A 20,321-nucleotide genomic window follows, 5' to 3' on the forward strand; every position below is an offset into this window, starting at 1 on the left:
ATCGTTCTGACACTTGATTTGCATCTTTAGACAAGCATGTTTAGGCATATACCTTATGCATAATGGTATTCGATTTAGACTTTCTCTATTACTTTCCTGATGAATCCAAAATTATTTTAAAACATTGCACAAAATCATTAGCTCTGACTCATAGGGATTATACTGCCTAGATCTGCATAAGGAAAGTATGACAATGTCATGATGACCTGAGGATTTAGCCTAAGTGAGAGGTCTGGGGGTCTGCAGGAAGAGACTGGCTGGTTGCTGGCAATGGATGAAAGGGAAAGGGGGATACCTTGTCAGTTGTCCAACTGAATGTATTCAATTGTAATGTGTCTTCCGCATTTAACCCAACCCCTCCGAGAGAATGGAAGGGAGTTATTGTGAGGATCCTGCAGATGGAGACAACACAGGAGGGAGTGGGTGCTGTGAAATCACCATCGAAGAAGAGGTTACTTGACCTCTGTGTTGCACTCATCTTCATTACCTTTCTAAAGAGGAGGAAGAACAAACTGACAAACACAAAGACACACCTGTGTTTCTGATAGTTGTGGGAACAGCTGTCTTGTTATACATGTTTGCCACACCAAACATTTGATGACTTCTCTCTTTATAGTATATTTCCATTTGATGTCATATGTGCACATATGCATTCATTCCTCCCCACAACAACTCTACAGTTCATGTCCACTTTGTTGATAGTCCCTAGCCAGATGTCGAAGGGCCAATCAGCATCAGAGGGTGTGGCTAAGAAGAGCTGAGAAAATGTGCCTTTGAACCTTCAGTGTAGCCCTATCATCACATTTTGACAGTTACTGCAGCTGTCACATGACCAAACAATTACCTCATACTTGCTGTTAAAATCCTGTAAAGTATTAGATGTTACACATGAGCCAATCAGAGAAGAGAAGCAACAGCCTTTAGTCAAATTCCAAATGAGACTATCTGCATTGCCTTTATGTAATCTATAATGAAGGCACATAAAATGCACATGTTAATTTAGCCTACTGTATATGTACTGTATATAATACATTGCTTCATTTTACCCAGCATGCATAAGCTAGGCTACTGTTGCAAGTTTGATGTTGTTAAGCTACATGAGTTCATTAGTGAGCTGCTGACCTTATTTTCCCAGTGGATGACATTTAATATCAAAGGTCTATTTTTGAAACCGGACAAGGTTTAAAGGTGAAGGCATCTATAAAAAACAGGTCTTGTCTTTTATCATATCCCAGTAGTTCCTTTTTGACTGTTTTGATTTACCACTCTTGAGAGAACATTTACTTGAAATTAAATGTGCACGCAAATTAAATCTTTGTCTCAGTAGCTACGCTAACCGATAAGTCCCCAGCACTTCATTTGGATTGGTGCGCTCTTCTATCATATTTCTAGATACTGCATTTTTTCATGTGACACGTGCACACAAATGCATGCGCAGACACGCACATGCACATACTTACACGCACAAACATATGCACGTGTACGCACATGGACACACACACACAAACGCAAAGACGCGCGGACTCACACGCAATGTCAATTTTCCAATGTGTAACAAGCTTGGGGAAGACAGGCATATGAGTGATGGGTTGTTCCATCAGCTGCTGGCACTTCTAGGGTATGAATCCAGCCTTCACAATAAAATATGACCTGTAATTTCATCAATCTCTCAGTGTGGTCCTGTATTGCACAGTCTAATTTAAGAGCTCATCTCAGGGCTTTGTGATTGCTCCCCTCTCTCTTGTCTTATTGCACATCTTCACTACTAGGCCATTGATTGATGCTGCTTGGAATGGGATGGGGGAAAGCTGTGTGTGTGTGTGTGTGTGTGTGTGTGTGTGTGTGTGTGTGTGTGTGTGTGTGTGTGTGTGTGTGTGTGTGTGTGTGTGTGTGTGTGTGTGTGTGTGCATATATATCCGTGTCCTCTTTAGGTCTCTCAGGTACACTACTAGAAAATATCCATGTATGCAAATAATCCTTTTGTTATGTTTACCTCCTGTACACAAACATTTTCCTAAATGTTCCTCTATGACCTGTGTAATAAATGATGCTACTGTGAATGAATTGTGCTGCTGGGTGAGAGCAACAGATGTCGTCTCTCTTTCCATTGTGTCTCGCAGCCCATTTCCCCCTGTGGAGCACGTGCGACTTCAGGGGTAGCAGTCGCAGGAAAACGTTGGTCATAGCAACAGATATGCACCTCCCTACTCAGCTGATCTGGTGGATGCTGTTGTATTATCAGAGGGCGAGTGAGGTCATCGGTTGATTTCATTCTCGCTTGCAGTCGACAAGACTGAATATTGCAGAAGGCACAGTTACATTTAGACAAAAACGTTCAAAAAACAAAAACACAGGGTATTACGTTCGATGAAAAGGTTCCTGGCTTATAAGAAATGACAGTTTAAAAAGTCACATTTGGCTGTTAAAAAGTCTGATGGTTAGTGGCTATGGTAGAATGTTTCAGCCTGTTCGTCCTTGTGTGGATGCTGGACAGTCGTTTCTGGTTGTAAAGTAACTCTGCTAGTACTGTCTCCCCTTTCTGTGTGGTAAGACGTCATGTAGGAGGGTGGTCAGTTTGGCACATGACGGGAGGGATCTTCTATGGTGTCTATAGAAATCTTACAATATCATATGACAATATCCATGAGCGATAGAAAAATGGATGGCACAGACGATCTTATTTGTATTATAAAAGATTGTGGTTTTAGAATTATAGTTGGAAACATATACAGTCTTTTTGAACCATTTATCCTTTATTTTTCCCATGAAGGTTGACTTCTTTTGAGAGAAAGACCTGAAGAAATTGTCAGCATGGGGAAAGCATTAGAAGTGTACGTCAACCATCAAATAAATCAAAGAAATAAAATACATATCAATACATAATATAGAAGCAGAATGGAGTTTCAAAACACGGACACTACAATACATAACATAGAAGCAGAATGGAGTTTCAAAACACGGACACTACAATACATAACATAGAAGCAGAATGGAGTTTCAAAACACGGACACTACAATACATAACATAGAAGCAGAATGGAGTTTCAAAACACGGACACTACAATACATAACATAGAAGCAGAATGGAGTTTCAAAACACGGACACTACAATACATAACATAGAAGCAGAATGGAGTTTCAAAACACGAATGGAGAATTTTCAAAACACGGACACTACAATACATAACATAGAAGCAGAATGGAGTTTCAAAACACGGACACTACAATACATAACATAGAAGCAGAATGGAGTTTCAAAACACGGACACTACAATACATAACATAGAAGCAGAATGGAGTTTCAAAACACGGACACTACAATACATAACATAGAAGCAGAATGGAGTTTCAAAACACCGGCACTACAATACATTATACAGAAGCAGAATGGAGTTTCAAAACATGGGCACTGCAATACATTATGTAGAAGCAGAATGGAGTTTCAAAACACCGGCACTACAATACATTATATAGAATCAGAATGGAGTTTCAAAACATGGGCACTGCAATACATTATATAGAAGCAGAATGGAGTTTCAAAAATCTATAAAAATGTAATTAAAATGGGTCATCGTGGTAATCTAGCATATGAGTAATGACAAAAGCTCCTTCATCAGGCAGCTTGTATAGACAATTTGGTCAGAAACAGCATTATAATGGATACACGGTACATTGACCAGCTCCTTGCATTCCCATACTATGAATCTGTGACTTACAAGCACCATCTAGTGGATATATGTTGCTTTACACTGTGCAAGAGGGACAACGGATCAAATGCATGACAAATACATGAGTGTAAAGGAACGTAAATTCAAAGCCTTACTCAGTGGATTCACAACCATCTTGAAGGCCTACTTAGTCTCTCTGTGTTTTAAATGCCCTTCATTATGGCATGATACTTTAAGAATCAACACGATATTACTTCCTCTAAATCAAAGGTGTTTTAATACAATGGATTTGTTCAAATAAAATAAAATAAAATGTTAATGTCACATGCGCCGAATACAATAGGTGTAGACCTTACAGTGAAATGCTTACTTAAAAGCCCTTAACCAACAATTCAGTTTTAAGAAAATACCTAAAAAAAAAGTAAGAGATAAGAATAACAAATCATTAAAGAGCAGTGGTAAATAACAATAGCTGGGCTACATACAGGGGGTGCCGGTACAGAGTCGATCTGTCAATGTGCAGGGGCACCGGTATCGAGGTAAGTATCTACATGTAGGTAGAGTTATTAAAGTGGCTATGCATAGGTAATAACAGAGAATAGCAGCAGCGGGGGGGGGGCAATGCAAATAGTCTAGGTAGTGCAGGAAGCGGTAGTGCAGGAAGCGGTAGTGCGGGAAGCAATAGATAAATAAGTAGATAACCTGAAATTAATTGGGATGAAGTACATGGGAGAATAAATTGAATCATTGTGGAATTAAGGACGTATGATCCTCTCTCTCTCTCTCTCTCTCTCTCTCTCTCTCTCTCTCTCTCTCTCTCTCTCTCTCTCTCTCTCTCTCTCTCTCTCTCTCTCTCTATCACTCTATCACTCTCTCTATCTCTCTCTCTCTCTCTCTCTCTCTCTCTCTATCACTCTATCACTCTCTCTCTCTCTATCTCTCTCTCTCTCTCTCTCTCTCTTGATCTCTCTCTCTCTCTCTCTCTCTGTCTCTGAGAGCATTTAGTCCACAGAAACACAGGCTATACAGTAAACACTCTCGTACTCCCACAAACATACAAAATGCTACAATAATAATAATAACAATGAAGAGGTTGTCTATCGTTAAAAAAAGAAGCGTGAGATAAGACTTCAGCAGTAAACCAGTTTGTCCCCATTGGGGTGGCTGTCCAGTCCATCTCCCTCCTGCCACTCTCCCTCCAGCTCTCCCAGGATCTCCTGCAGGGACATGGCCGGGAGCTCTGGCAAGGGGGCATGGTGCAGGGCTTGTCCTGGGTATTCTGGGGTAGACATAGCTATGCTCCAGGAGCCATCCAATCGGCAACCTTGGCCTTCCATCGGAGGGGTGTTCTCTTGTCCAACTTCCCAGCAGCCGGAATCCGGGGTGGCTGGGGCCTGGGTCTGGGAAATGGGGCCTCCATAGGCTTCCTGGGGGTTGTTGTAGAAGGGCTGCTGCTCGGCTGAGTGATGGTAGAGGAAGGCCTTGCTGGAGCCTGAGCTGTAGTTCCTCACCTCTAGAGGAGAGGGGCTCCATATGGACTGGACTGGGGTCGCCTGGTCAACTGCCTGGGGCCAGGCTCCTTGAACCATCTGGTGCCCGGGGCTCTTCAGGTGCATGCTGGAGCTGTATCCCAGCACCTTGGCCTGCCTAAACCCAAACTGGGAGGTGTTGTGGCCAGTCTCCTCCGCTCCAGGGTAGGGTGGAAAGTAGCGTCCATAGAAAAAGTAATCCTCCTCCTTCACCTGGGCGGGGTAGGCAGGGGGCAGGCAGGGGGGGGTGGACAGAGAGGCAAGGCTGTGCTGGGTAGCCCCTGTCCCCATGGTGCGGGGCTGGGAAACTGGATCCTGGACAGGGGTGAACCCACCAGGGGAGTGTAAGCCAGAGTCTGACTGGCACAGAAATGTCTTAGCTCCCTTACACTTCAGAGTCCGAGCCCTCCTGTTCTGGAACCACACCTGGAGAGAAATTGCAAAACAACTGTGTTATAACACTGCATTTAGAATGTACATCCAACGCGAACAAAAACAAAGTGACTAAGATAGAATTATCTGCTTTGAGCCCATGTTAATAATTTACCAAGCCCACTCACAAACACCTGTAGAATACAGTGAGAGCGTTGGGGGCTTATCTTGCTTTTGTCTCCTCTGTTTACTATAAGTGTTTTACATTCTACCAGTCAGACCAAACGAACCACAGTTAAAACCGCTTACATCATCGTAGTGAATTAAAAGATAAACAGAAACCCTGATACCAGTATCAGCAGCACACATGCAGGCCCCATTTTGAACACAGGGCATTTGTAATATAAACCAAGCCCGTTACACTCGCGTGTGCGGGCGTCTGTGCGAGCGTGTTCCGGCATGCTTACACGTGTGCGTAGCTGCTTACCTGGATACGAGATTCAGGTAGCCCTGTTTTCTGGGACAGGCTCTCTCTCAGGCTGATGCCAGGGTAAGGGTCTGTCTCAAAGGTGACACGTAGTAGCTCCACGTGCTCTTTGGAGAAGCTGGTCCTCTTTCTGCGGTTGGTACAGCGAGACGAGGCTCCGGTAACGGCCATCTGTCCTAGGATATCTGAGGGGAAAACAACAGGTTCCAGATCAGAGATGAGCCAGAGGAGCCCATGGCAGGACAGGTTGTGGAGGGTGGTCTTATCATGTAGTGAGTCTGTCTCCAGGATAGGTTTGCTTAGGCAATAATCTACATGTGACTCTCTGACACTTTGAAGCGTTACGACTGGTAAACCTAGCCCATAGGACAAAAACATCTGTAAAGTTCCTTTGATATTTCAAACCCCCTAAAAATCCATTGTTTTTACGAAAGCAAATGTTCAGCTTTAGAGAATTTAAAAAAAGTACAACATAAATACATTTCCCCCCAAAAATGACAATAATTATAATCTGTGATTCACCTGGCCTACTCAAAAATACAAATCTGACATTGTCTATATGCTGGGTCAGCCAGTGACCTCTCCTTACTGATGCTGGTGTCCTTCCACATGGTGCCTTGATGGTATCCAAGATGTGTAGGAATCTGTTAGTGTTCTGTGTGTCGGTATAGATGCTCCTTCATGAAGGCTCTCAAGAGCTCTGTCTCCAAAATGTATAGACCGCCCTTTTATATCATTTGCAAGACTCTGTACCCAACCAGTATCCAATGTTTGGCAGTTTGGAGGGGGGGTGGGGGGGGGGTAAGTTTGTGTTGACCTGGGGGTTGTCTTAGAGGTACTGAGGCCAAGATAATGTGAATGGCCCTCTCCCATCCTCACATGCAAGGTCATTGGCACACAAGGAGACATAAAATACATGACTAAATAAAACACGACTCTTATGACTAGCTGAAAATTGATGCTGTATAACAGTAATACGTGCCTACTTCTTTGTGTGTAGATAATGTGGAGCTTACTGCATTTTCAAGGTGCCTTATAAACAAGTTTTTGGCATTGTGTCCACAGAAACTATTACAGCTGCTAACTTTTTTTTGTATTCACAAAGTCCTTGGTTTGTTTGCATCCATTAACCAAACAACTGTCTTGCAGAAATATCAACTCACGTGTCTATTAGTGAAACGCAAAATGCCATTCATGAACAGAACCTTTTCCGCGACTGCTGTGTTCTATTGAAATACAACACAGATGCAAGATATATAAAATAAAAAAACAAGGATGTGTAATTGTTTGGTGATTAATAGGACCATAATCAACATGCTACCTCACCTCCCAATTGATGTATAGGCCCAATGCAGTGAAAGGTCAGGGGTTGCGCTGGTTTCATCATGGCCTATGGGAAAGACTGACCCCGAGGACAGTGAACTTTCAGCTCAGTGACACTGATAGAAATGTAGGGACACCACACACAGGTATTTGAACACACAAGTAGTTGAACCAAAAAACAATAATATTATGTAAATAGTATACTGTAATATACCTTAGTATTTTATCTCTTACTGGTATTAATATGATTATATAGTAATAATCCTAAATAACATATAACAAAATGCAATAACATCACTGTTATCTCTACTTTTAATATCAGCCGGTGAGACATTCCTTGTCTTTTCTTTCCTTATCTGGTCTGCGAGGATCAGTGTCTCCATGCTTTGGGACGGCTCTTGAGAGTCCCTCCTTTTCCGGGGCCATTGGACCTGACAGCAATTCATTCTGGGGGTTATCCAAATCCTATTACACATTATGTGTAGCCCTTTGGTCCTTCAAGCCTCTTGCAAAATTGGTATTGTCCTCCTCAATACATACATAGCCTATAACATTTGCATTTGCACACTTCAGAATGTGTCATATGGTGGCTCCTCACATACTGTTTCATCACTGCTTCAAATAAAAGCTTTATTACAAAATAAACAAGTTAAACTCATAGCACATGCAAATACATTGTCTCTATTTCACAATGGCCTCATGTAGGCTATTCTTTGAGTTCATGAACTGTTTTGCTCAGGATTTTAAATACTTCCAACACACAGTTTTACATGCAATAATCAGTGAATAAATAAGTAATAATAACTAGTTTGACCCATTTCCATTTGACTAATGGTGTAATTACTATAAAGTGATTGATTCGTTATTGTCATGCAGATAGAGATATCTAGACTATGAGGATCAGATTGTAAATACCTTAGATCCCATGACCATTTTACTGTAGAACCATTAGTTTAGATCTAGTCTACATCCATTAGCCACTTAGATGGATAATGTCCCACTTTTACTGAGCTTTAATCCTATAACTTTGAATAAAATAGACGAAAATCATTGGCAAATACATTTACTTGCCAATGATTTTCGTCTATTCTATTCAAAGTTGTAAATGTATAATAAATCAACAATACATGCACACATGCAATGCATGCACTTTTAACTTTTCTCTTTATTTCAGTCAAGGCTATTCCTATTTCGAAACTAAATAGCACTTGTCTCAAATCAATATTGAACCTTGGATATCATATGACTGATAAAGAAAGATTGACATCGTTCCTACTCTAATCCCATTCAGAGACAGCAGTCTCGGTACAAAAGCGTACGTACTGTTTTTGTTGCACGTGTTAATTTGAGAGTGGGACGAGTTAAACGCAACCATGGCCAAAAGCGATGGGTGTCATTATTTTAGAAGAACCAGTGTTTTTTGGATAACTACAGTGGCGCTTTCGATGGGATACTTCACAGTAAGTCAAAGCTACAAAACGTGGATGGTTTTGAAGCAATACCACCGCAATTATAAAGCAAATGGTTGAGTTGACTGAGCCACAGCCACGGTGCCGTAAACATAGCCAAAGCGTCACAACGAATAGACTCCGGGTGGATCTCCATTTTACTCGGCCAACTTTCTGTCTTTTATTCAGACATTTGTTTTTGTTATTCAATTCCCACGAAGTCCATGACGAAGTAGTACAGTATTTAGTTTACGAAGTTATCCTGGATGTTGCGCTTGCAATGAAAGTGTATCCAGGTCATCAACCATGCGAGTTATGTGTAATTAATTGAAAAAATAGATATTGTATAGTTTCCGTTGTAATTACCGACTTTTAAGCTATCTATTATTGCAGTTACTAGGGGGGGGGGGGGGAGTGGAAGAATGTACCTGCGCTGCGGAATGGAAAGGATCGAAAGAATTCCATGATATTGTAACGTTAGATAGCCTTTGACATTTCTCTAAGCAGGCCTATTTATCAGCCATAGATAACCCTATAGATAACGTATTATGTTTGGAATGTGGGGAAAGGGTGAGTTTAACCTAACATAGCAGGCGTGAAAAGATAATTTGGGTGCAATATGTCTCTTAGTAGTCTAGTTATATTCTGGCTAAATAATATCCCTTCATTGACACATAATTTCCCCACCACATCTATGGTATGCGTTGCCTTCCTCAGTCAGGTAAGTCAGAGGTCATACTAATGTCAGGATGTGTGCGCCAACACGGGAACCCCAGTGACAACTGCTTGCTAGGACTGTCAGCGAAGCTAAATGAGTTTGGCTATATCCGAACAATGATGAGCCAAAAGTGGAGAGTTAGTGCACAATGGCCTCTGCACAAGCTGGAAGCCCTCTGGAATGTATTGGCCTGAATAGTCTTTTTGTTAAGCATGTTGCAACCTGTTAGAGGTGGACATAATATTCTAAACTCAATGTTACATTGACCATTTGATTATATTCGAAAATTACTTGTATGGGGGACATGTGTACCTAATTAATGTTGTCAAAAGTTGTGGAAGCAATTCATGTGTATGGGACACTGTTTATAACATGCTATTTAGTGAAAACAATGTGTTTTCCATGAACTGACTGTCTGACCGCATCTCTGTTCTGTGTTGCAGTGGACAGTGTTTTGGCCACAGCAGGTCCCCTATGACAACCTGGGCCCGCTTGGCACCCTGTCCAGATACCTGGTGGACAATTACCATTCTCTCATGTACAAAGGGTAAGTTAGTGTTTCTCCATGGTAATGTTTACAAGATTCTGTCATCAAGTAGTATTTGTCAAAATGTTGGCCAAACAACTTTATAGTCAGAATGAGGATAGTCAATGTGAAATTGAAAGAAATGCTGAATGAAACTGCAGCTTCTACAGTTGTTAGGACTAACTCTGTAATAACCAATCATTTTAGGTTTAGCATGCAAATGAACAAGGAATAATTACTGCACTGGGTAGGTTTGCCAGCACACCATATCACTGTAAATGAGATTTCGAGTGATGTGCCAAGTACCCACAGAATACAGAGGCTTGGTCAGTCTGCATAATCCACTGTGTCCCACTCTCTTTCACCATTTTCACACTCTTTTCACAACATTTTCAAACAGTGTAACACTTCCACTCATCAATCACATGCATGACCGCTTATGAAATATCAAAGAAACACTCACACATTATCCGCACAAGACCAATGTGTTTTCTGTTTTTGAATCTCTAATCAACTGCTGTGGTGTGGGACCATTACACTGTAGCTAGAGGAAATCATAAAATCATTGGTCAGTTGCCTGAAACAAATGTAAGACTGTTTTTAAAGAAAGCTGTTAGACTGACTAGAAACATCCTCATTCTGAATGTTGGGTGTTGCTCTGTGTTTCAGATGGTGGGCAACCTGGGTCATCCACGTGGCAGAAGCCCTTGTTGCCATGAAGGTCTGCAGGTAAGATGGATGTTCATATATCCATGTCTCCTCCAGGGGGTGCTATTGTTCTTCTTTCTATCAGGCTCCCTCTCGTGAAATGCTATCACACCTACTTTAAAACCCAAAACCTTAAAACCCCTGAAGGTCTAAGCCTCTACATCGCAATATCTACTAAGCTAACATGTATCATTGTTATAAGATGGTCATTAAATGTAGCCATTTTAATTTAGAATTGTAGGACCCTTGTCGTTATAAAACAAATATTTGATAATACATTGAATTTGGCCTTTACTGCTATAGCCCAACACATTGAATAACACATTGATAAATGGCAAAACTAAAAGTTCAAAAATAAATATTTTTATTTTATTTTGACCCATGTTTGGTCACGTTATTTTTTGTCACATTTTACCCCCTATGCTCTTTTAGCCATTTTTACAGCCCAGTACTGGGTTAACCTTCAGACGACTCCCCTGAAGTTTGTGTGCGTCATAGAGCAGAACATCTGGCACCTTTGTGTTTGGGAGAGTCTCCCCTTTTGATATTGGGGACATATTCATTTGTATTCGGTTTTGTGAAAAGACCTCTTTGAAATGAGGATGTCCGCGACAGAGTTCAGACGACTGCCGTGAAGCTTGTGGATGTCGTAGAGCCAAAACAACCGACACTGTCGTGTTTGTGAAAGTCTCCCGTTTTGGCATATTAGTTACTTAGCTCACACGGTTTGGGTTTTACAGACAATTTTGTGAAAATTTTCTCATCCGGAGCCTCTCGTGTGTAGAAAAAGGCCACTTTCACGAGCCCCATGTTATGGAATAAGCCTTATATCGGCGTAAAGAGGGGATTGAGCTACAGCCGTTACAAGAAATGGTGTCTCTAGCATAAACTCACGGGGAGCTAATCAACTCTTAAGGTGTTTAAGCCTATGTGTTGACTCATGTTGCCCAAAGATCAAAGAGAATTGAAGAAGTGGGAGTCATAGAGCTACTGTTGACTGTACCGAATACAATAGTTTTATTGTGATTCTTCTAGTGCACCATTCCACATCATGTTTTGTTTTGGCCAGAAGGGGGCATCGTATACCTGCATGTCTAGTTACATTTAAGATCTTACTATGCACAGCCTTCTGTTTCCTCTCTTTATATTTGCCAATTTGGACTCTACTCAATACCTTAAGGGCCATTGTGTTGTAGTCACTGACACTGAACCTGAGACTAAACTGCTGCCTGTCTGTGTCTCTTCACAGTGACAAAGGGGTGGACGGCACAATGACACGTTGCCTCTGGTTTGTCCAGACGGTGCTGTTTGGCTTTGCCTCTCTCGGCCTGCTTCTCAAATACAAACCTGACCACAGGACCAAACAACACTGATTCCACAAGGAAGACCCTGCTGCAGAACAGAGTCTATAGTCTTTATAGACTACACCACCACTTCCTCTACAAATAATGAGTGGCCATGGCATGATGTGAACTTTTATCTGCAAACTGTTTAATCTGTTTGGGAACAAGATAGTCATTTGTGATTCCAGATTGAACAGTGCCCAGAGAGGACCATAAATAAAATAACTTACAACATTGTGATTGTTAAGGACCTTTAGACCTTCTGATTGAACAGTAGAAACATTCAAGCCATCAAAACTCTTCATCTTACGATACAGAGCTATTGTGAAGCTTCCCACCACACACCCAACATTCCTCAGAAAATAAATGCACTTTTTTTATCCCAGAGCATATTTTAGGACAGAATGCAATGCACTGTTTACACAGAGATTATCACAAGGTTCAAAATGACAAAATATTTTCTGTTTTATATCATGATGGAAAAGTACCAAGTTTTCCTAAAAATGTTTTCTAATCATGCTACAGCATTTTCAAATGTTAAATTCAGATCACCCATTATAATCACTGTTTCTTGTTTTAAGGAAAAAGGACTACAGATGTTTCTTAACTTTCCTTAGATTACATTAGATTAGATTAATCCATTTGCCTTTAAGCATGAGCATGCTGGGAATTGATTCACAAATTAATATAGATTAGGGATAAGATTAGAGACGAAGAGTGAAGTTCTCTAATTTATAACGTGTGACAAATAAAGAGTGATTGATGAACAAACTTGGCTGTTTAAATCTACTTTATTTTTGTCTGCCTCTGTCTATCATACTGTCTACACCTTGTGTGCTTGGACAGCCATGACGAAGACATAACATCATGGTGTACTGTCCCACAGAATCTCTTGTACAGGGCCTGGTTTCCCAAAAATATCTTAAGGCTAAGTTCATCTTAGAACCATACAGTGGTGACCAGTCATTCAGGGAAGGTGGGGCTGTAAGCCCACATTTGTAGCAAAAAAAAGCCTGTTTTGCGTGTTATTTATTATTAATACGTGTCGCATATCAGTTTACAAACAATGTAAAGAAAATATATATATCATTGAGTTAATAACAGTGCATACAAACATGGTCTCTTTTTGTTTTCTTGAGTAAAGCAGCTCCAAAATGCAGGTGTTTCAGCCTAGCTCAGGGGTTTCTGTGGTGGTGGGGCAAGCCAGCAGATAATACGGAGCGTTGTGCAGTGATTGGCTCAGTGTTCTATCGCTCAGTGTTCTATCACTCATGGGGACACTAAGTCACTGCCAAGTCTAAGGGTAGAGCTCGAAAACTCAAGCCTCTTGGGTGCTGCTATAGAATTACATTAGAAGTGCACATCCAAGAAGGCTCAAGATCATTGGCCACAGATAAAATGACGTCAAATCACGTTATATCTATAGTAGCTTTGATTGGACTGATCGTGTCAACCTCATACTTTCAAAATCTTAGCTAGCAGTCATCTTCATGAATCAAGTCAACCATCAAGTCTTCTGGCAAATCCTTTTTAATCCTTGTTATATGAAGAGAAATAATGAAGAAAAATTACAGATAAAACATCAGTGCTCATCGGCCATTTGACATAAACAAGTTGGAAATCTCAAATTCAACAATGAGTGGTTTGGAAGGACTCAGTGCCTAACTGCAAACATTGCAAATCAATCATTAGCCTGCTATTCAGTGGAGTGACTTTGTGGTTCCAAATCTAAGATTAAGGGTCTCTTTTCCTAGTTTACAATTATAAACATTCAACATTGGCCATGCTGTCAATGAAGCATGATTGGTGCCGCATTCAAAACCACTGTTAACTTGGAACGGCAAAATCTGAATAGTGAGTTCAAGACAACTGGGAACTTGAAAAAAACGAGATCCGACTGGGAAAATATGTTTTGGACTTTCATCCAACTCGGAATTGTAAATTGGGAACTCGGGCCTCTTTCTAGAGCTACGACCTGAAGATCACTAACGTCATCATGATTCAACCTTGTTTTCTGAGTTCCCAGTTTGCCTAAGAACACAGCCATGAATAAAGAATGGTACCAACACATCCTCCGAGAGCATCTTCTCCCAACCATCCAGGAGCAGTTTGGTGACGAACAATGCATTTTCCAGCATGATGGAGCACCTTGCCATAAGGCAAAATTGCTAACCAAGTGGCTCGGGGAACAAAACATCGATATTTTGGGTCCATGGCCAGGAAACTCCCCAGACCTTAATTCCAATGAGAACTTGTGGTCAATCCTCAAGAGGTGGGTGGACAAACAAAAACCCACAAATTCTGACAATCTCCAAGCATTGATTATGCAAGATTGGGCTGCCATCAGTCAGGATGTGGCCCAGAAGTTACTTGACAGCATGCCAAAAAGAAGGGTTGACATTGCAAATATTGACTTCATGTAATTGTCAATAAAAGCCTTTGACACTTATGAAATGCTTGTAATTATACTTCAGTATTCCATAGTAACATCTGACAGAAATATCTAAAGCCACTGAAGCAGCAAACCTTGTGGAAATTAATATTTGTGTCATTCTCAAAACTTTTGGCCATGACTGTACAAGGAGAACACTGTAAGAAAGGCCCATTTTCTGAATTCTGTCGCTGTACATTTCAAAAGTCCTGAACAAGTAGTTATATTGACTACGTCCACCCGAGCTACCGCATTAATGTCTTAATTGAAATTACGGATTGCCTCTTATCTGCTTGTCGTCCCCTTATACCATAGTTTGTCCATCTCAATTGTCAGTAGAAACCACATTTGTTTAAGCAAGTCAGCCATATCAGCTATGTTTTTTTTAAAGGCCGTAAATGAGGCTGAATGAACTGTTGCAGTGGTACAGCTTTATGTAGGCCCTTACAGTTTGTGGGCAACGTTTGTCAACATTATAGTGCAATTAATGTATTGTTTAGTATTGTGTAGTGGCTTTACTGGCATGCATACCACAATGTTTTATTTTATTGCCCCAACAAGATTTACAGTGAGGGAAAAATGTATTTGATCCCCTGCTGATTTTGTATGTTTGCCCACTGACAAAGAAATTATCAGTCTATAATTTTAATGATAGGTTTATTTGAACAGTGAGAGACAGAATAACAACAAAAAAATCCAGAAAAAACGCATGTCAAAAATGTTATAAATTGATTTGCATTTTAATGAGGGAAATATATATTTCCTTATATGACAAGGTCATATAGTTGTGATAGAAGAGAACAAATATATTCATTGATTTAACACAGGAAGTGGGAACACTTTTACACCCAGTGCCATAACACGTTATGACAGGGTCATCTGGTGGCCAAAATCTAAATTACACCTAGACTCATATCTGAAAGTATGGCCTTTCTCTTGCATTTCAAAGAAGCATGTTTTTTGGTTTGTATTATCTTTAACCAGATCAGATAATGTGTTATATTCTCCTATATTAATTTAACATTTCCTCAAACTTCAAAGTGTTTCCATTCAATTGCTTCAGGTCTTGAGCTACAGGCAGTTAGATTTGGGTATGTCATTTTAGGCAAATTTTTCTTTTAAAGCGTACGATCCTTTGTTGTTGTAATGAATTCTTTAATCATGTTTTTTAATCATATTTTAAATAACTTGTAGAAAAAAACACTTTATGACACTGTCATGAAGCACTATGACCATACTGTGTCACTTTACTTGGACTAAGAAAATACACTTTATGACACTGTCATGAAGCATTATGACCATCCTGTGTCACTTTACTTGGACTAAGAAAATACACTTTATGACACTGTCAAGAAGCATTATGACCATCCTGTGTCACTTTACTTGGACTAAGAAAATACACTTTATGACACTGTCAAGAAGCATTATGACCATCCTGTGTCACGTTACTTGGACTAAGAAAATACACTTTATGACACTGTCAAGAAGCATTATGACCATCATAGTCATATAAGTCAGATAAGCCTATCACATACATGCCCTTATATCAGTCATCAGTCAAATAGAGGGTGACTTGTCCTGCTTCTGAAATCTGCTCCTGTATTCGTCGCAGTCATCAGCAACAGTGCATTGGGGAAGGTTCTTGTCTGATATCAATGTGTACGCAATTACAATGAAATTTAAATTATGGTCAAATGAGAACATGTTTATATAACATAAACATACTGTTGACATGTAGGCTATGGTGTAATGGAATGTTTTGCCTTGTGTGGTAGCTTTTGACACTCTTATGTAAGTGTCATACCCGACCATAAAATAACAACAGTGGTAGGTTTTTGTGGGTTTTTACACCTGTCACAACAGGTAAAAATATATGTGCCATATTATAGCAGGCTATGCCAAGTTGTGTCAGATATTATGACATATTATGAAATGGTTATAACCTTGTCATTTAAGTGATAATGCCCGAGAAGCCGGTGTTTGGAGGCAGTGGAGGATGGTGACTTGAAACATTTAGGAGGATGGGAGATCCATGGTATAGGCGCGGAACGCACGGAGACGTCAAAGTGTGTTTCAAAAATTGTGAAAGAGTAATTATTTTAACCTAAAGCATTTAATAAAGACATTTATAGTACAATATTGTAGGGAATGGGAATGAGAGGGCTACTTACACAGTGTTTGGAAGGGATCACAGCAGTGATTGAGTGAGGGTATGAGGCATGAGTTGAGGTGTTCAGAGACTTGACTTCAGTGCATGACAGGATTTGACTGGAAAGACAAAAACAATAGCACAACCACACTAAACAGTTAGACAAAAGAGCTAAGAATGAGTTAGTCCAAGCAAAGAGTAAAATCATTGATGTGTAATAATGTGATTGCATATGTATATGTATGTGACTGACTCTACATACGTTAATGAGAGAAAATTGATAGGTCACAGTGCTTGTAGAGGACACATTCAATGTGCCAGTGGATGAGCAGGCACATGAGACGTGGCTTCAGTTCATGTCAGGAGAGAGTTGACAATGGTAGTGAAGTGGTCATCACCTCTTAATCGGGGAACAGGAGGGGACTTAGCTGTAAATACAAATAGCAGATACATTCCATTACAGCTGCGCCATCGTAGGTTTGAACAACAAGTTTCTCCATGAAGTTAAACAGACTGCCCACTTGACACATCATAGTAGCCCAAGAAACGTTCCTGAATAAAGCCCTGATCATCCACATACCCGACGATAACTGAGAACTGCAAGCAGACTGGTGGCACCATAGGTCCCAGAGTGTGTGTGTGCGTGTGTGTGGGGGTGGGGTGGGGGGGGGGGGCTGGAGTTTTTCCTTACTCTGGACTCAATAAGGTATGACAGTGATTCATCAGTTGGAAAAAGGTTTTATAAGGGCTATGATGGGACCAGTTGTTCCTAATCTGATTACATAGTTTTTTTTCAACTGGGGGAAAAACTTCTGGCCCTGGGGGGGGATGAAAACCCTGTCAAACTGCAACAACCTTATACTTGTTCATACGAATTATATTTAGACTAGATTAGGAGGGGGATTTCCTCTACCCAGACACATAGACACCAACTGATAGACAATAAAATTCACAGAGCTGAGCTAGCGTTATGCATGTTTGCATCATGCAGGCCTATGCAACTGTAGGCTTGTACTCACATTTGTCATCACTATTATGTTGATTAATTAATTTCAGTTAATACTTTTTGATTTTAAAGGTATAGGCAGCCTAGCCAGTCCAATTTTGAACATAAACCAAATTTGATCACATTCACATTTTCTTCTCACACACAAATGGACTATATATTTTTTATTTTTTTTTAACCTTTATTTAACTAGGCAAGTCAGTTAAATAACACATTCTTATTCACAATGACGGCCTACCCCGGCCAAACCCTAACCCGGACAACGCTGGACCAATTGTGCGCCGGCGTATGGGACTCCCAATCACAGCCGGTTGTGATGCAGTCTGGAATAAATAAGGTTGTCAATTAGTTACCCTGACCAAATGGACAGCACATAGGCTGTATGCAGCTGCTCTTATTAGTAGCCTACAGTTGATCAGACTGAAAAATGGTCTCTTTGGCCCAAGTCTGACTTTCCAAAAAGCAAGCAAGGCCAGCAATACTGTGATGAGAGGCTCCCTGTTAACCAGCTACTGTTATACTTTTGACACCAATTGGTATTGGACGCCCTCACCTTTTCATCCTTCTCCGTGAAACTGATCTCAGGCAGAGGTCGACCCTCTGTTTTAATTCACTTCTTTTCCGTGTAACCCCAGAGAATGAAAGGGGTTCTTCAACAAAAAGTCATCAAAACTTGTGGTAGCGCTGGCGGCAAAAACTGCACACTGGAGCTGGTAGCTAGCTAGCTAGCTGCTGCTACTTAAGTTAGCAAGGCAAATTCAAATAAATTGCACTAACTGGACACAAAAGTTCTAAAACCAAGAAAACAATGTATAATCAAACTCCTCCGTATCAGGTAATTTTAAGGAACTAATTTGAATTGTATAATATCCCAAAAATGCTCAACTATCACTTTTCAATCTCTATCCAATCATGTCACCAACTCACCAAGCTTCTCAACACATAGAACCCTGTCCCGCCTTATTCCGCAGCACAATCCCAATACAACACACTAGGTTCATTCGCTGATCCTAATCCAGTTCATACTGCAAAAGCTATGATTGGTTGGAGGTCGTCCTCCGGAAGTGGTCATAATTACCATGTAGGTCTATGGAAGGGGGTGAGGCCTATGAGCCTCCTAGGTTTTGTATTGAAGTCTATGCACCCAGAGGAGGACAGAAGCTAGCTGTCCTCCAGCTACACCATGGCGCTACCCCAGCGAGTGCTGTTGGTTACTAGACCTTCATTGCAAAACAGTGTGCTTTAATCAGTTATTTGGTGACATATGTGTCAGGATTTGGCCAGGGTTGTTCCGGGTTTTGGTCACTAGATGCCCCCATTGTGCTTTTTGACCTTATGTTTTTTCCCTTGTTCCCCATTATTATTTGCACCTGTACCTCGTTTCCCCTGATTGTATTTAAACCCTTTGTTTCCCTCAGTTCTGTGCTCTGTGTTTGTATGTTAGCACCCAGCCCTAGTGTTCTGTGTTTTCCTGTCGATTCCGGTGGATGCTCTTGTGGAATTCTGTTTTTGTTTTTGAGTGTCTCTTGAGGCTTTTTTGTGCTATTCCTACCACCTTTTGGATTTGCCATTTTTGTATTTAAGGACTTCTCCTTTTTTACTTTATTAAATACACCGTCTTAAGTACTGCTGTGTCTGCCTCATCTTCTGGGTTCTGCTGACTATTCGTGGCTCAGTTGGTTAAGTGACTGTTTCTCACTCCGGAGACCCAGGTTCGTAACCGGGTCCTGACAGAAACACAGAGCCAAAAATGAACCCAGAGGCAGCCAGTTCCCAGGACCTTTTTGCCATGCTGTCCCACCACCAGGAGACTGTCCAACGCCACGAAGCCGCCCTGGTTCAGCAAGAGGCCTTAATGGCTAGACATTCTCATCTTCTGTCGGAGATGCTGACTTCCATTAAGCAAATATCTGATCGTCTTACCCCGGCAACAGTTCCCGTCCCAGTACCTCAGATTCACGTACCCATGGCAGTTAACCCCCTGGCTGAACCTCGTCTTCCACCTCCCCAACGGTTCTCAGGCGATCCAAGTGCTTGTAAAGGGTTTCTCACCCAATGTTCTCTCTCCTTTGAGCTACAACCCTCGTCGTTTCCCACCGACCGGTCTAAGATCGCTTATATCATCACCCTGCTGTCGGAAAAAGCCCTGGCCTGGGCTACTGCTGTGTGGGATGCCCATAGTTCCTGCTGTGCCAGCTACTCTGCCTTTGCTGAGGAATTCAAACAAGTGTTTCAAGGCCCAAGCAGTGGTTCTGACTCAGCCAAACAGCTCCTGACTCTCCACCAAGGTTGGCGCAGCGTGACGGACTATGCCATCCAGTTCCGCACAGTGGCAGCAGCAAGTGGCTGGAACAACGAGGCGCTCACGGTGTGCTTTCTGAAAGGCCTTTCCGACACTATCCAAGGTGAACTGGCCACTCGGGAACCACCGGACAATCTCGAGTCCCTAATCAAGTTGGCCTCACGCATTGACCAGCGTCTGAGAGAGAGACTCAACCGTAGACCTCTAGCCCCTATCAGTCCCAGCTCCGAGTCCCCACCTTTATCCTCGCTGGCTCCATCGGAACCCATGCAGATTGGACGCATCTCCCAGGCTGAGAGAGACCGCCGGAT

General features: G+C 41.4%; 2 protein-coding genes across 2 annotated transcripts; one reads left to right on the forward strand and one right to left on the reverse strand.

The window, feature by feature from the left end:
* Positions 1 to 4,681: 4,681 nt before the first annotated feature.
* On the reverse strand, positions 4,682 to 6,667 carry LOC135511416 (homeobox protein OTX2-like). Its single transcript, XM_064932929.1, has 3 exons — positions 6,646 to 6,667; positions 6,057 to 6,241; positions 4,682 to 5,623 (listed from the first exon to the last, which is right to left on the reverse strand). The coding sequence occupies exons 1-3, from the start codon at positions 6,665 to 6,667 to the stop codon at positions 4,799 to 4,801; spliced, it is 1,032 nt and encodes a 343-aa protein (XP_064789001.1). The 3' UTR covers positions 4,682 to 4,798.
* Positions 6,668 to 8,661: 1,994 nt separating this feature from the next.
* On the forward strand, positions 8,662 to 12,893 carry tmem254 (transmembrane protein 254). The gene is made up of 4 exons (XM_064934463.1): positions 8,662 to 8,839; positions 9,989 to 10,092; positions 10,741 to 10,800; positions 12,029 to 12,893. The coding sequence occupies exons 1-4, from the start codon at positions 8,753 to 8,755 to the stop codon at positions 12,150 to 12,152; spliced, it is 375 nt and encodes a 124-aa protein (XP_064790535.1). The 5' UTR covers positions 8,662 to 8,752; the 3' UTR covers positions 12,153 to 12,893.
* Positions 12,894 to 20,321: the final 7,428 nt, after the last annotated feature.

This window comes from Oncorhynchus masou, chromosome 24, assembly GCF_036934945.1.
Source record: "Oncorhynchus masou masou isolate Uvic2021 chromosome 24, UVic_Omas_1.1, whole genome shotgun sequence".
In the NCBI taxonomy this organism is placed as follows: domain Eukaryota; kingdom Metazoa; phylum Chordata; class Actinopteri; order Salmoniformes; family Salmonidae; genus Oncorhynchus; species Oncorhynchus masou.